The sequence below is a fragment of the Botrytis deweyae genome (genome assembly GCF_014898535.1).
Source record: "Botrytis deweyae strain B1 chromosome Unknown BDEW_010, whole genome shotgun sequence".
Taxonomy (NCBI): Eukaryota; Fungi; Ascomycota; class Leotiomycetes; order Helotiales; family Sclerotiniaceae; genus Botrytis; species Botrytis deweyae.
Genome location: NW_024066217.1, coordinates 18,289 through 31,712, shown reverse-complemented (window position 1 = coordinate 31,712; position 13,424 = coordinate 18,289). Strand labels below are relative to the sequence as shown.

At 43.9% G+C, this 13,424-nt stretch overlaps 6 protein-coding genes across 6 annotated transcripts; 3 read left to right on the top strand and 3 right to left on the bottom strand.

Moving 5' to 3' along the window:
• Positions 1–1,237: 1,237 nt before the first annotated feature.
• Positions 1,238–2,083, bottom strand: EAE98_005103 (uncharacterized protein; the record flags this gene model as incomplete). Its single annotated transcript, XM_038952724.1, has 1 exon — positions 1,238–2,083. One exon carries the CDS (start codon positions 2,081–2,083, stop codon positions 1,238–1,240), a length of 846 nt encoding a protein of 281 aa, XP_038810566.1.
• A 699-nt stretch (positions 2,084–2,782) lies between these two features.
• Positions 2,783–5,071, bottom strand: EAE98_005102 (uncharacterized protein; the record flags this gene model as incomplete). The annotated part of the gene is made up of 2 exons (XM_038952723.1): positions 2,783–4,683; positions 4,774–5,071. The coding sequence occupies 2 exons, from the start codon at positions 5,069–5,071 to the stop codon at positions 2,783–2,785; spliced, it is 2,199 nt and encodes a 732-aa protein (XP_038810565.1).
• Positions 5,072–5,547: 476 nt separating this feature from the next.
• On the top strand, positions 5,548–6,702 carry EAE98_005101 (uncharacterized protein; the record flags this gene model as incomplete). Its single annotated transcript, XM_038952722.1, has 3 exons — positions 5,548–6,287; positions 6,341–6,454; positions 6,502–6,702. Exons 1-3 carry the CDS (start codon positions 5,751–5,753, stop codon positions 6,700–6,702), a joined length of 852 nt encoding a protein of 283 aa, XP_038810564.1. The 5' UTR covers positions 5,548–5,750.
• A 632-nt stretch (positions 6,703–7,334) lies between these two features.
• EAE98_005100 (uncharacterized protein) lies at positions 7,335–7,783 on the bottom strand (the record flags this gene model as incomplete). The annotated part of the gene is made up of 2 exons (XM_038952721.1): positions 7,335–7,501; positions 7,693–7,783. The coding sequence occupies 2 exons, from the start codon at positions 7,781–7,783 to the stop codon at positions 7,335–7,337; spliced, it is 258 nt and encodes an 85-aa protein (XP_038810563.1).
• A 326-nt stretch (positions 7,784–8,109) lies between these two features.
• Positions 8,110–10,127, top strand: EAE98_005099 (uncharacterized protein; the record flags this gene model as incomplete). Its single annotated transcript, XM_038952720.1, has 10 exons — positions 8,110–8,177; positions 8,234–8,353; positions 8,403–8,421; positions 8,471–8,736; positions 8,784–8,928; positions 8,982–9,251; positions 9,307–9,428; positions 9,481–9,653; positions 9,700–9,846; positions 9,901–10,127. The coding sequence occupies 10 exons, from the start codon at positions 8,110–8,112 to the stop codon at positions 10,125–10,127; spliced, it is 1,557 nt and encodes a 518-aa protein (XP_038810562.1).
• Positions 10,128–10,519: 392 nt separating this feature from the next.
• EAE98_005098 (uncharacterized protein) lies at positions 10,520–13,141 on the top strand (the record flags this gene model as incomplete). Its single annotated transcript, XM_038952719.1, has 9 exons — positions 10,520–10,637; positions 10,698–10,855; positions 10,903–11,766; positions 11,816–12,068; positions 12,114–12,233; positions 12,281–12,631; positions 12,681–12,763; positions 12,855–12,913; positions 12,967–13,141. 9 exons carry the CDS (start codon positions 10,520–10,522, stop codon positions 13,139–13,141), a joined length of 2,181 nt encoding a protein of 726 aa, XP_038810561.1.
• Between the last annotated feature and the right edge of the window lie 283 nt (positions 13,142–13,424).

Genomic DNA, 13,424 nt, shown 5'->3' with positions numbered 1-13,424 from the left:
TGGTAATTTTTGGATGGGCAAAAGACGGACGAAATGTTGCTTTTCAAAATCTTTGATTCTGATGACTCCGTATCTCGATGTAGGGACTTGTTCTGTGAATCTTTCCTGTGAAATTGTGCTAACAACTATTTTTCATAGTTTGTCCCCATGCTTCCTTTGATTGTTGTGAGGATTCATAATAAGTCCACTAAATCACTTATTAATATCTTACTAAATAAGGGATATCTTAATGACTAATACATATATAATATGATCTTATATTATAAAATCATATTATCATATAATTGTATAATAATATCTCTTATCAAATTGATTTATAATAAAATAAAATAAAATGGAACTAGATAGAAGTATACAGGAAATATCGCTAAATTGATTAATTGTACTTTCTTTTTATTATCTAAAATAACTCTATTATATGAACAAGGGAATTCACTCAAAGGAATTCACTTCAAGGAAATGACTTCCATACAATGACAACTGTATTAAAGGTATTTAGGCGAAAGCGAAGGAGACTAGCTCTTTCAGTAGTGTCTATATAAGGCCTACTATTTCCCTCATTTAGCTAGCTCCTTAGATTGAATACAAATAGACATTTAGGGGCCTACACATAGTGGGAACCACGTCTTCCGTATCTCTCTCAAACCAACATCTATAAAATATAATTTAAATCGATCTTATTTATAAATATAGAATATACTGGAATTTTATTATAAATTATATAAACCTAGAATATTCTTTAAAAAAATCTAGAAAAAAACAAGCAATTCATCTCAACTCAACCTAACTCTTCTAAATTGACTTTAATTCAACTCTTATTCTATATATTCGATTTATCCCTCGAGCTTAAATTGACTAGATCTTTCACTATCACTATAATAATACTATTCCTTATTATTAAAAAAGCTAACCTCCAAGAATTGTAGCGATGTTGTCAGCGCAAGACCCCGAGAGAGAGTTGAGATCAGAGCAGCTGTTATATTTTATGGGAAAGTAGGAGAGTAATAGGAACAGTTCCATGGATGGCATGTTATTTCCAAACATCACCATCGTAGAAAGTACTTCGCTTCAGTATTTAGACATCACCTTGCCAAAGTAGCATGGAGATCCATTGTAATAGGAAATTGAGATATAATTATATATACACCGACTTGTGTGTTAATTGATAGCCACACGTACATATGAAGTCAAAATAAAAACTAGGATAAGTCGCTGATCAATATGTGTTTCAACCATCTTACAACACAGTTTTGGTTGCAATGGCTATCCAAGCAACCATGCGAAAGCCAATCTTATCGCCAGACCTCACTATAAAACCGTTCTTATTCTCTTTCAGAAGAAGTTCTGTGGCCCCAAGGAGCTGATTCTTTTCTTCCTCTGGCCACTGATCCCCTACCATGTTCATGAAATTATCCGTAAATCCTTTAGCCGCCTCGTGAACACCTTCGTTCCACCACATAACCTCCTTCTCGTAGATTTCCACGTCGTGGAATTCTCCGGACTTTAGCGTCAATTCCATCGTTTCTCTTTGAGTCCAGCGATCGAGTGTGGACATGGCGACAGGCTCGGTACCGGGTCTGATTATCGCCTGGACTGCGTGAAGAATTGGATAAAATGGTACTTCCTTCCAACATGTAACAACCGCCTTTCCACCGGGTTTCAAAGTGCGATGCAGCTCTTTTGCACCAATAATGGGATCAGAGTAGAAGAAAATCCCGAAATTTGTTATAGAAAAATCAAAGATCTCATTGGCGTAGCTTAAACTCACACCGTCCATAACACCCGTCTTAACTCGATCCTGCCAGCCATTCTTATTGATAAGATTATCAAGCAAAGCTATCATGCCTGGTGCAACATCTGCGGCGTGAACTTGGGCATCGGGATATGCCTTTAAAATGGCTTCTGTCACCATACCTGGTCCACAGGCACTGTCGAGTATCTTTGGGTTTTCAGGTAAGTCAGATAGAAGAGAAATAGCGTATTCAATGACTCTACGAGTACTACCCCCAAGTCGTCGCTCATAGGTCGAGGCTTGTGTATTGAAAGAGTCGCAAAGAGGGGAGACGTCGGTTGTTGTAGCCATGATTGCTGAATAAAGTACTATTTGTTTCGTGCAAGTAGAGAAAAGCTTCAATATTTTCACGATGTAAAAATTTACATCCGGATATTGAACAGCGCAAATCAAGGCAGATGTACATGGCCATTTGCGCTTATAAATCATGGCGGCTTTTCAGGTCTCAAAGTATCACGTGAGCGATCCAACTCTTATATTATATAGTCTCCAAGGTTTTTCTATATTATATTTCTGGATTTTAAGAAGATAGTTAAGAATTTAGATTTAAATTAATAAAAAAAAACTATATTTTTTTTATAAATCTAAATTAAATTACTTTAGTATTATTCTTTATAAATAATATATAGATTTTATTTTATTATAAATATATATTAATAATTAATAGTATTATTTCTGATATCAAAAAGTATTTTTAAATTAAAAGATTTAGAATATAAAATAGTTTTTGAGTATTTAGATCATTTATAATCAGAAAATAGAAAAACTATAATTAATCTATAATATCTATATATGATCAAGTTGACTATATCAAACAAGATAATTATCTAATACGACTAATGCGTTTAGCGTGCTTTCTCGAGCATTGCCTCTGTTCTATATCAGGTGAAACATCAGAATCAACAAAATCGCTGCTACTTGAAAGTCTATAATCGTAAGGAGGTTGGTCATATTATTCATTGTACAGGAAAACAGCTGCTATTGAAAATACTAATGGCTTCTGACATTTAGATCTCTGAACTCCCCTCTCAAGGTGTCAATACCATTCTTTCTCACGTCTTGCACCAACTCGAAAACTTTAGGCGCGATGACCTTCTCATCGAACCCAAAATATTTGTACGCGTCCGCCCCAGGTAGCGAGTGTCCAAATGAAGACATCGAATAGCCAGAATCAGCATACCGCTCCCAGCCATTGACAGCATAAGCTTCAATCACAACACGTGGTGTCTGGCTTCTGTACCGTAAGACTTGCCGCTTGTACTCTAAGGATTGCTCGTCGAAGAGTCTCTGGCATGGAAAGCTAACGATCCTCACCCTCAAGCCAAACTCACTCTCCAGGAGACTTGCTGTTTTCACTGCGAATACCATTTCGGCACCGATACCAATCAAGGTCACGTCAGCTTCCTCTTTTTCGATGAAAACGTAGGCACCTTTCTGAACACCCTCGCGTGATGAGTACTGTGGATATTGCTCGAGATTCTGTCGCGAGAGGGAGATGATGGTAGGAGTGCTGGTGGCGGCTAGCGCAGCGATATATGCACCAGCCGTCTCCTCACTATCGGCAGGTCGAATGTATAGGATATTTGGCATGGCGCGATAAAGACTTGCCAGCGCAATGGGCTGATGCGTCGGCCCATCTTCTCCTGTACCGATGGAATCGTGTGTTGCGATATGAATCTGCTGCAGCCCTTGAAGGGCACCCATTCGGATTCCTGGTGCAGCGTAGATGTAGAACATGAAGAATGAGGAAGTGACAGGAACGATAGTTCCCTTGTTAAATGCTGCTAGACCGTTAGATATCGAAGCCATTGCATGCTCTCGAATTCCCCAATGAATATATCGTCCGGAATAATCTCCATTAATACCACACGAGGTTTTCAGACCTGGATGCTGGAAATCCACCTTTCCTTTCCACATCATGTTTACGGAAGGTGACAGATCAGCTGTTCCCACCATGAAACTTTTGATGTTCTCCGCGAGAGGGTTGCAAACTAGCCCAGATGACTTTCTCGATGGCGTTGGGCTAGTAGGAAATTCTGCCTTCGCAGGAATGAACTTCGCCCAATCATCCGTCAGCTTCCCTGCTACACGAAGCATGAATTCTTCGTATAGTACTGGGTGAGCAGTTGCATATGATTTTAGTAATTGATTCCAGTCGGTCTCGATCTGTCTTCCTCGCGGCTTCGAGTCCCGGAAAAAAGCATAAACCTCGTCCGATACTTGGAAATGCTTTGTCTCATCCATACCGAACGTCCGCTTGATATTTGCAACATCTTCCGCACCAAAAGCAGCCCCATGTGCTTTGGCGTCGCCGGCAGACTGACTGCCAATACCGATTATTGTCCGAATATTGATAAAAGTAGGTTTATCCTTGTTATTTCGTGCTGCCATAAGCGCTCGAACTATTGCCTCAATATCGTAACTGCCATTGTGTACATCAATCACATTCCATCCGCAGGCAATCATTTTAGCGTTGACATCTTCGCTGTTGCATAGATCCACAGAGCCATCGCATGTAACCTGATTGTTGTCGTAAATCACTGCCAAATTATCGAGCCTCCAGTGACCAGCTAAAGAAATAGCCTCCAGCGCAACACCCTCCTGTAGACAAGCATCGCCGATCATACAACAGGTCATGTTATCCACTATTGGGTAATTTGTTTTGTTGTATGTAGCTGCCAGATGTTTTGTAGCCATTGCTAACCCAACTGCATTTGCAATTCCTTGGCCCAGAGGTCCCGTGGTAACCTCGATTCCATCATGTTCGATTTCTGGATGTCCCGGGCAAATCGAGTCCGTTCTTGCGGAGTGGTAGGATGTGAGTTGTTGAAAAGTCATGTTCTTGTATCCGACAAGATGTAAAAAAGTATATTGAAAGAGACATGTGTGACCTTCCAAAGTCAGTACAGAGAAGTGCTATGATCGTCTATTCCTCATCCCCTAAAACTTGGAAGCACTCAATAATCGAGATCACTGCCTACCGTTGGAGAGAACGAATCGGTCTCGATTGAAGAACTTTGGATTTTCTGGCGTATATTTCATTACATATTTCCACAGAGCGACACCAATTGCTGCCATTCCCATAGCACTTCCAGGGTGGCCACCTTTGAATTGTTCACAGAGATCTGCGATGAGACATCTGAATGTGTTTAAAACACGGCTGTTTAGCTCAGCTCCTTCAAATTTAACATTGACAAGCTCGTCGGGGACTCCAGAGTTGGGAAAAAGCTGCATTTTGGAATCCGTAGGCGACGGCGTTTCAACGGCTGAGGGGAGCATGTTATGGATAATTTCGATCGGTGGAAGTCAGGTGTAGCGATTGCTACAGAGAATGGGTAGGCGAGAAACAAATATATAAACCTCATCTCAGCTCTTGTTGCCTGCTCATCGATATCGACCGAATCCCCTTGAAAGTGCTTATAATTGCCCCAATAGGCAAAACAGCTCGGTCAGCTATTTCTGAATGGCCTCCTGCCATCAGCTCCCGGTTGGTACTTTCTACCTCGTTTTAACTCTGGCGTATCAAGGCTGGTATTGCTCTTTTGCTACAAAAAAGTGACTGGCGACGCTAGACTTTAACCTAAAGCGGAAGTAAGACAAGGAAGCGCATTGTCCACCCAATGCTCCACTTTTCTGGGTGCTTACAGTTTCCTCTTCCGGAAGTTCTACGACAATCAGACTCTCGCATCATCTCTAGCTCAATTTTATGAGCGTAAGAGGAAGTCATAGGCATTTTCAAGATCGACTCAACGGAAGTCTCTCTTGAAGTTATGTAGAATTAGCATTCAATAGCCGCTACGTGAGCCACAATGGAGTTATTTGAACGCATCTTCAAGAATGTAATTTCCTTGCCATACTTGCTTCCCATCCGCGAAATCTTCTTTGCTTGGTCTTGAAATAAGATACCTCTTCATTTTACTCCTACTCATATCAAACTCTATAGCATTATTTCTTCAGGATGGGCAGTCTAGCTGAGCCAAATGTTCCCCCCTTGCCGGGGTTAAGGCCTACAAATCCCCTCTTCTCCCTTGCAGGGCGCACAATAGCCATAACGGGAGCAGGCAGAGGTTTGGGGATTACACTCGCAGCTGCTGTACTTGAGGCTGGCGGCCATGTAGCATGCATCGATATTCTTCTCTCACCATCTGAACCCGAATGGACATCTCTCCAAACCATCGCGAAATCAGCCAATCTCACCGTATCATACCACCAATGCGATATCATCCTCGAAGATGAAATCTCAGCTACTCTAGATATTATCGCAGATGCCGGCTCTAAGCTTGGTGCTCCGTTCCAAGGGATCATTGCCTGCGCCGGCATCCAGCAAAAAATCCCGGCAGTGGAATATCCGGTCGATGGCTTCAGACGGGTCATGGATGTCAATGTAACCGGAACTTTCTTGACCGTCAAACATTCGGCTAGGATCTTCATAGCCGAGGGGACGAAGGGTAGCGTGATTATGATTGCATCTATGTCGGGCCAAGTCGCAAATAGGGTATGAGCTGCTCAATTAGCGACCATCAAGGCATACTAATCACGGTCTTGTAGGGTTTGACGTGTACTGCATACAATACTTCGAAGGCAGCTGTGCAACAGATGTGTAGATCTGTTGCTCAGGAATGGGGTGTTCATGGAATCAGAGTAAATACTCTATCTCCAGGAGTAGGTTTTCTCACCATCTTTCGAATTTATCTCTGACCATGCCTCAGTATATTAGGACAGCGATGACGGACGGGCTTCTCGCTGCTGAGCCAGAGGTGGAGAAGACATGGATGGCAGGTGCTTTGTTGGGTCGACTCGGGGTACCTGAGGATTTTAGGGCCCCCGCTGTGTTTTTACTTGCTGATGGTAGCTCATGGATGACTGGTGCAGATCTTAGAGTCGACGGGGGACATTGTGCTTCCGCATGATTTTTCTTTGCTATTGGCTGGATTATCAAATCTTTTGAACAAATAAATTACATTAAAACTGCGTATATGGACAAGAGGTTTTGGAGGGTTGTGTGTCAATATACATTTCGTAAGCAACTGTAAGAAAATATCAGAAATGAAGACGATGCGTGTGCAAGCATCGTACAGAGCCCAGGGCATTATTTCCTAAACAACCACCCAAGCTGCTCTGAAAGGGCTATAAGGAGGACTGAAAGCCTGTTGAGTCTAATGAAGGACTTGATGGCTACCATGATCAGCGATCGAACTGCTACGGCCCTCGTGAGTCCAGTTACTGGGCGCTCTAGCTTGGTGAGCAGGAGCTGCATGGGGCAGTACAAAGAGACAATTCGACTGTACCTAGCAGATTGCGATTTTGATATCGATAGAACTACCAGGAACACTTATAAAATCTTGATAAAGGGTAAAGACCTGCTGGTAAAATACTGACTATATTTAAGATCGTAGATATCAATTCTGGGTCGACTAGTCACGAGGACTGTATGATACCAAGCCGAAACAAAAAACGCACATTATCACCCTGACAATTCTCGCAGCGCTCTTCCAATACTCCGTAGAACACTACATACCTCCACAGTACCAAGATCCGGCACTCACATTCCAGCTTCCTCGATCTGAAGATTATCCTTCCCGACGTAACTCGCTCTCCCCAATACAGCATCCAATTTTCTTGTGATATCGGCATCCTTCCTCGCCGCTACCTCTGCCGCGCTGAAGTCCAGGTTTTCAGTAGAAGTCTCGATAAACTGAATGAGGACGTCTATCAATAGACATCAGAGCGCGGCCATTTTCCGTCCCTTCATTTTCCAGTGAAGCAGGTTATGCGATCTAGCCATGTGCCTTGCCCATGGTGAAGGGTTCCAGGTGCATCCGTTCCAAGGGAGCCGAGACAGGCTTGAATTGATTCCCACGAAAATAGGTTAGTTCAATCTTCTGAGCATTACGTCTCACGATTTTGTTCAAAACCATAGCGCCAACGATGGTTCCACGCGGGGCAACAGGTTGTAGTGGAGCCCTGGATGGCGCGCTCGACAGGGGCCATCCTAGTCGCCTGAGTGCCTAAAACTTCCTCTTTTAGATATCTTAAATCATCTTATGACTAGGTAGTCAATGTAGAACCTTGCTCTCCGCAAAGCCTTTTACTAGTCTCTCCGGCTTGCAGGCTCTCTAAACATTGGGAAATGGGGCCCCAGGATGCGACCCCACAGTGTTGAAATTTGGCTCTTGGAAAAAGGCACAGCTCATTGAGATTACAGTGTATAAGACCTTCCTTCATCCATCAACTTCATTCTTCAGATTGAATCGGAATACAGATAACCATTCAATATCTGAAGCTGCTTTTCTATCTACCCGTTAAGCACAGCGAAAATGACAATTCACACGGGCGCCCCTCTGTCGTGGGCTATCACGGCGACTGCTGGAAGCGGTTTTCTCCTGTGAGTATCCCCAACACCGTCCCTTCGAGATACTCAATTCCTAACAATTCCGCAAGATTTGGATACGATCAAGGTGTAATGAGTGGACTTCTCACGGGCAATGCTTTTACCCGTCAATTCCCAGAGATTGACACAACACCTACTGGTAAAGGCAGTTCGTCACTTCAGGGGACTGTGTAAGTCATATCACCGTCGGCTTTACATACTTCGTACTTACATGAATAGTGTTGCCATATATGAGATCGTAAGGCTACCCTACACCACAGTCGTCGAGCTCATACTAATGTCGTTAGGGTTGTTTCTTCGGTTCATTATTCTGCTTCCTGTTCGGCGAAAGGCTGGGTCGAAGGAAGTGTATAATGATTGGCTGCGTCGTGCTCTCAATCGGTGCTGCTCTCCAAGCCTCTTCAAACACTATTCCTCAACTGATCGTAGGCCGGATCGTAGCGGGGCTGGGGAATGGGATGAACACAAGCACCATTCCAGTATGGCATGCCGAATTAATGAAGGCTCACAAGAGAGGGAAGGGTCTTGCCGTGGAACTCGCGATCAATATATTGTAGGTTGGGATGAGATCCTCCGAGAAAAGTTGCTGATATATCCCAGTGGTGTAATGATGGCATACTGGGTGGACTATGGTTTCAGTTTTGTGAATAGTGCCGCTCAATTTCGAGTGCCACTTGCTCTACAAATTGTGTTTGCTGTTGTCACTTTCGCAGGGGTTCTTGTGCTTCCAGAGAGCCCGCGATGGGTACGTAGCTTTCGTCCTCTCTTCTTGCTAACTAACTTAGCTAATGGCTGCAGCTTCTTGCACATGATAAACCCGAGGAAGCCAGACACATCCTTTGGGCTCTTGAACCAAACGCAAATTCAATTGAGCCCTCGGACGCGGTAATTCATCAGGAAATGGCCGAGATCCAACATGCAATCTACGAGGAGCGAGCTGCGGCCGAGGGGTCTGGCGGAAAAAGAGCTCTTCTGAAGAACGGTCCCCAGCGGTTCCTTCACCGTACTCTATTGGGTATCGGTAGCCAGTTTATGCAACAGCTGAGTGGCATCAATCTTATCACTTATGTGAGTCCCCAAATTTTTTCGCTCGATCGGTCGCTCCTTAGCTGACAACAGGAAGTATGCCCCTGTAATCTTTGAGACGTCGGTCGGCTTATCGCACAGTATCTCTTTACTGCTTTCTGGTTTCAACGGGGTCGCCTATTTCCTCTCCTCTTTGATACCCATCTGGTTGATTGACCGGTAAGACTTCCTAGATCACACCTACACGGGTGGAAAATACTGATTTTTCCAGTCTCGGCCGAAGAAAACTCATGTTGTTTGCAGCAGCAGGGCAGGCGGTTTGCATGGCAATATTAGCTGGCACGATCTCTAATGGATCGGCGAGCGCAGGCTATGTCGCAACTGTAATGCTCTTCCTCTTCAACTTCTTTTTCGCAGTGGGCTTTTTAGCCATCCCATGGCTTCGTAAGTCTATCAGGCCCAGTTATAACGTCAATGCTAATCGTATCAGTACCTACCGAGTATGCACCTTTAGCGATTCGAACTCCCGCAGCCTCTCTGGCTAGCGCATCAAATTGGATTTTTACCTTCCTAGTAGTTGAGATCACACCTGTCAGCATTAATAGTATCAAATGGAAGACATATATATATTTTGCTGGTATGTAGTCTTCTTCCACACAAATCGAACGTTGCCCTCTGATACAGCATATAGTCTTCAACGCTTGCTTCCTTCCACTCATCTACTTCTTTTATCCTGAGACCAAAAACCTGACTCTGGAGCAAATCGATGAGTTATTCATTGGTGAAAAAGTCTTGTTGCATTGGAAGGAATCTATAATCGCTACCGACGTACCTCAGGAAGATCTTCGAGCGAAGTTTGGGGAGAAGACAAATGTTGAACACATTGATAACGGTGCACTGCCTAAGGCATCCTTGTAGATATAACTAGCACAATATTTTGTTAGTTGAGAGCCTGTACGGATCGGAAGAAGATGACTTCAGCTGAGAGCTGAGCTTTCCAGTTGGCAAAGAGTTATGTCTGTATATTTTAATAACGCCGAGTAGAGTAACATGTACCTAGTGTACAAGCTGGAGATCACGTGTGAATTTTGAAACATGGGTCTTGGTGCACCAGTGCCAAGATTAAATTACATAATTTTATAATTTCCTAAATAGGAAGTTTGAGGCACTCTTAGTGCAAATAGTGGAGTACGTACTAGGGTGCGGGGAAACGGAGCTCGCGGCAAAAGCAGATGGATTGAGAAACCTGCTTTTTTTTGGTAACCTTTAGACAGCAGGCGTCTATGCTCCGGAGCAGACCTATTCTTACTATGGAAGGCAGCAGTGAGCTTCAACCCTCTGTCGCAAAGACCTCCGGCATCCTTGTCCAAGCGAAGCAGACACGGACCAGATCAGGGTGTCTTGTTTGCCGTCGGCGACGAAGGAAATGTATGGTCTCAGTCAATGCCATGCCAACCCGAAATTAGAAATGCTAACAGTTGACCTCAGGTGACGAGCTCAGACCAGAATGTATGAATTGTCATGAGAGAGGGGAGAGGTGCGATTGGGGAATGAAGATAACATTCCGAACCGATAATGCAACGAACATTGACTCAGAACATCCGTCGATGCGGGAGGGATCTAAAAGAAGAGCTCGGAGTTTTAAGGTAGCTTGGGGTGTCAAATCTCGTAGATCTAGCTAACCGGCTTGAAGATTGTGGATGTAACACCACAAATTGAGAAGGGATCTCGGATAGACGATCACCCACAGATAAATCTAAGTCATACCCATGTAGCAATTAGCTACAAAAGTCCTTACAACAATAAATCTCTGGGGGAGAATTTGGAACCTCTGGTCCCCGTAACTGACGAACCTTCCATGTACCATTCCCAATTGCGTTCGGAGTCTCCTTCACTCAACACTCCCAACTCAATGGTCGTATCGTATCCTGACGATAATTCTTCCAGAGAAGATAACGATCAATATATGCAAGTAGACGCCAGTCGGAGAAGTGAGTCATCTGTGTATCACCGTCAAGCTTCTCATGGTCAGTCGTATTCCGATGAAGATCATTGTATTAGCAACCTAGAAGCGGAACATATGACATCTCCTAATCATGACGTGTCGAGCGATCGGACGGATCCCAAAGGTGCAGCTGCTGATCTTCTAGCACTACGGTATTTGCAGCAATCAAAATCCGCTACTGCTGTATCCCAGGTATCAAGGCCTCCTCCCGACAATAGAAGTATTCTTACGGATATCAATCAAGCACAGATGCTCGAGCTTGAGGTCTTCGATAACCATCAGGATGGTATCTTCCTGCCTGGCTCAGAGTTTCAGGAATCTCACTCGACTTTGAGAGATCACTTGATCTACACTGCGCGATCGAACTGCCCGACTCGCGTAGGCACCCCAGATTTACAAGCACCTGATTTTAGCTTCGCCGAGAGATCTTTCTCTGGAAATAAAGGGGCAGACCTGAGCTCAGAATCAGCTGGGCACTCCAGGCCACCTGAGATTACACCACAACGAGAATACCTTTTGTGGAAAACCTGGATTGATGAGCTCGCTCCATGGGTATTATGGGATTTATCTTGTACTCCGCATTTTTACTAACTTGCTCTAGCTTGATAAATTCGACAACAAGCGCCATTTTGAACACAAGATACCTATAATGGCCAGGAAAATCCCTCATCTCAAGAACTCGATCTTGGCTTTATCTGCTCGCCAGATCGAAATGAAAGAAACCTCCGAGTCATCGTCGGAAAGCTTAGCGCTGTACCAAGAAGCAATTCATCTTCTTCTGCCAGAGCTACAAAGCAGGGATACTGCTGTGATAGCATCCTGTGTTATATTGTGTGTACTGGAAATGATGAGTTGTAAGTCGTCGTAAACTAGGCGACAGCAGTTTTGACAATGATCAGGTTCTCCAAAAGAATGGAGGAGGCATCTGGAAGGATGTGCAAATTTACTAGAGGCTGTTGGAATCAATGGATTCGTCGGTGGGGTGGAGGAAGCTTTGTTCTGGTGTTTTGCTCGCATGGGTAGCGTATACCGCCACCATTCCTCGAAATCTAGCTAAGTATCGTAGATCTTTGTGGTGCTTTGATCTCTCAGGATATCACGCTTATTCCGGTAACACGTTGGGCATCAAATGTCGACTTCTCGTCTGACGTCAAGCTTTTCCGAAATCGAGATAATGGTTTCGATACATACGCCAATTATGCAGTCTTTTTGTGCGCCAACTGCGTTGCATACCTCAAAGCCTGTAAAGGATGGGCTCCGGAAACGCAAGATAGCCGGTGGATTGAGCTTGTTAACCTTCTCGATGATTGGTACACAGTGAGACCAGAGGAAATGAAGCCAATCTTGAGTATTTCGCTCAATGAAAGCGAGATTCATCGCCCATTTCCGACCGTGTTGTATGGAAATGGGCCTGCAGGTTAAACTGAAGATTTATGCGCCTGTTGATTTGGACTAACGAATACTAGTCTCCGGCAACCAATTGTATCATACAGCAATGTTGTTAATGTTGCAAGAAAGGCCAGACAGGCTGCAAGTACAACGAAGACAAGTAAGCTAGCTTCTTCTCATTAATATCTATCTTGGAAATCGACCATTCAATGCATTTTCACATATCTCTGGCTAACAATTTTCTCATTCAGAAATCAATATTTTGGCATGCCCGCCAGATATGTGCTATCTCCGAGTCAAATACACATCAGTAAGTCCATATCTTCACATCTCTTCTTGATAATCGATTGCTAATCCAATTAGCGGTGCGTGGACAAATTCAATCCAGCCCCTATGGATTGCGGGAAAGGTCATGAGTCACCCTAGCGAACATCGAGCTATTTTAGATATACTAAAGAGAATTGAACAAGAGACAGGCTGGGTAACGAGCTGGAGAAGAGAAGATTTGAAGGCCTGGTGGGGTGACTACGATAATTGAGACTTTTTTGTTATCACTAAATGGAGGTTTGTAGATTGTTGAATTCTGATGAGATGATAATTGTAGCTTGCTTCTCTCTTGGCCACGGCGTCGGCTACTGTACGAAATGAGTCAATAATTGCCTGTTTCCCAACTCTTTGCATCATGTTCAGTAATGCCCTGACCGCAGTTTCACACGCACGCATCCTGATATCAGAGTTATAATTGACTACCGTCGCTACTGTTGACCCAAGAAATTGCCTTGCTGTCGAAGGAGGGCACTATTCGCAGCCTGTTCAGTGAT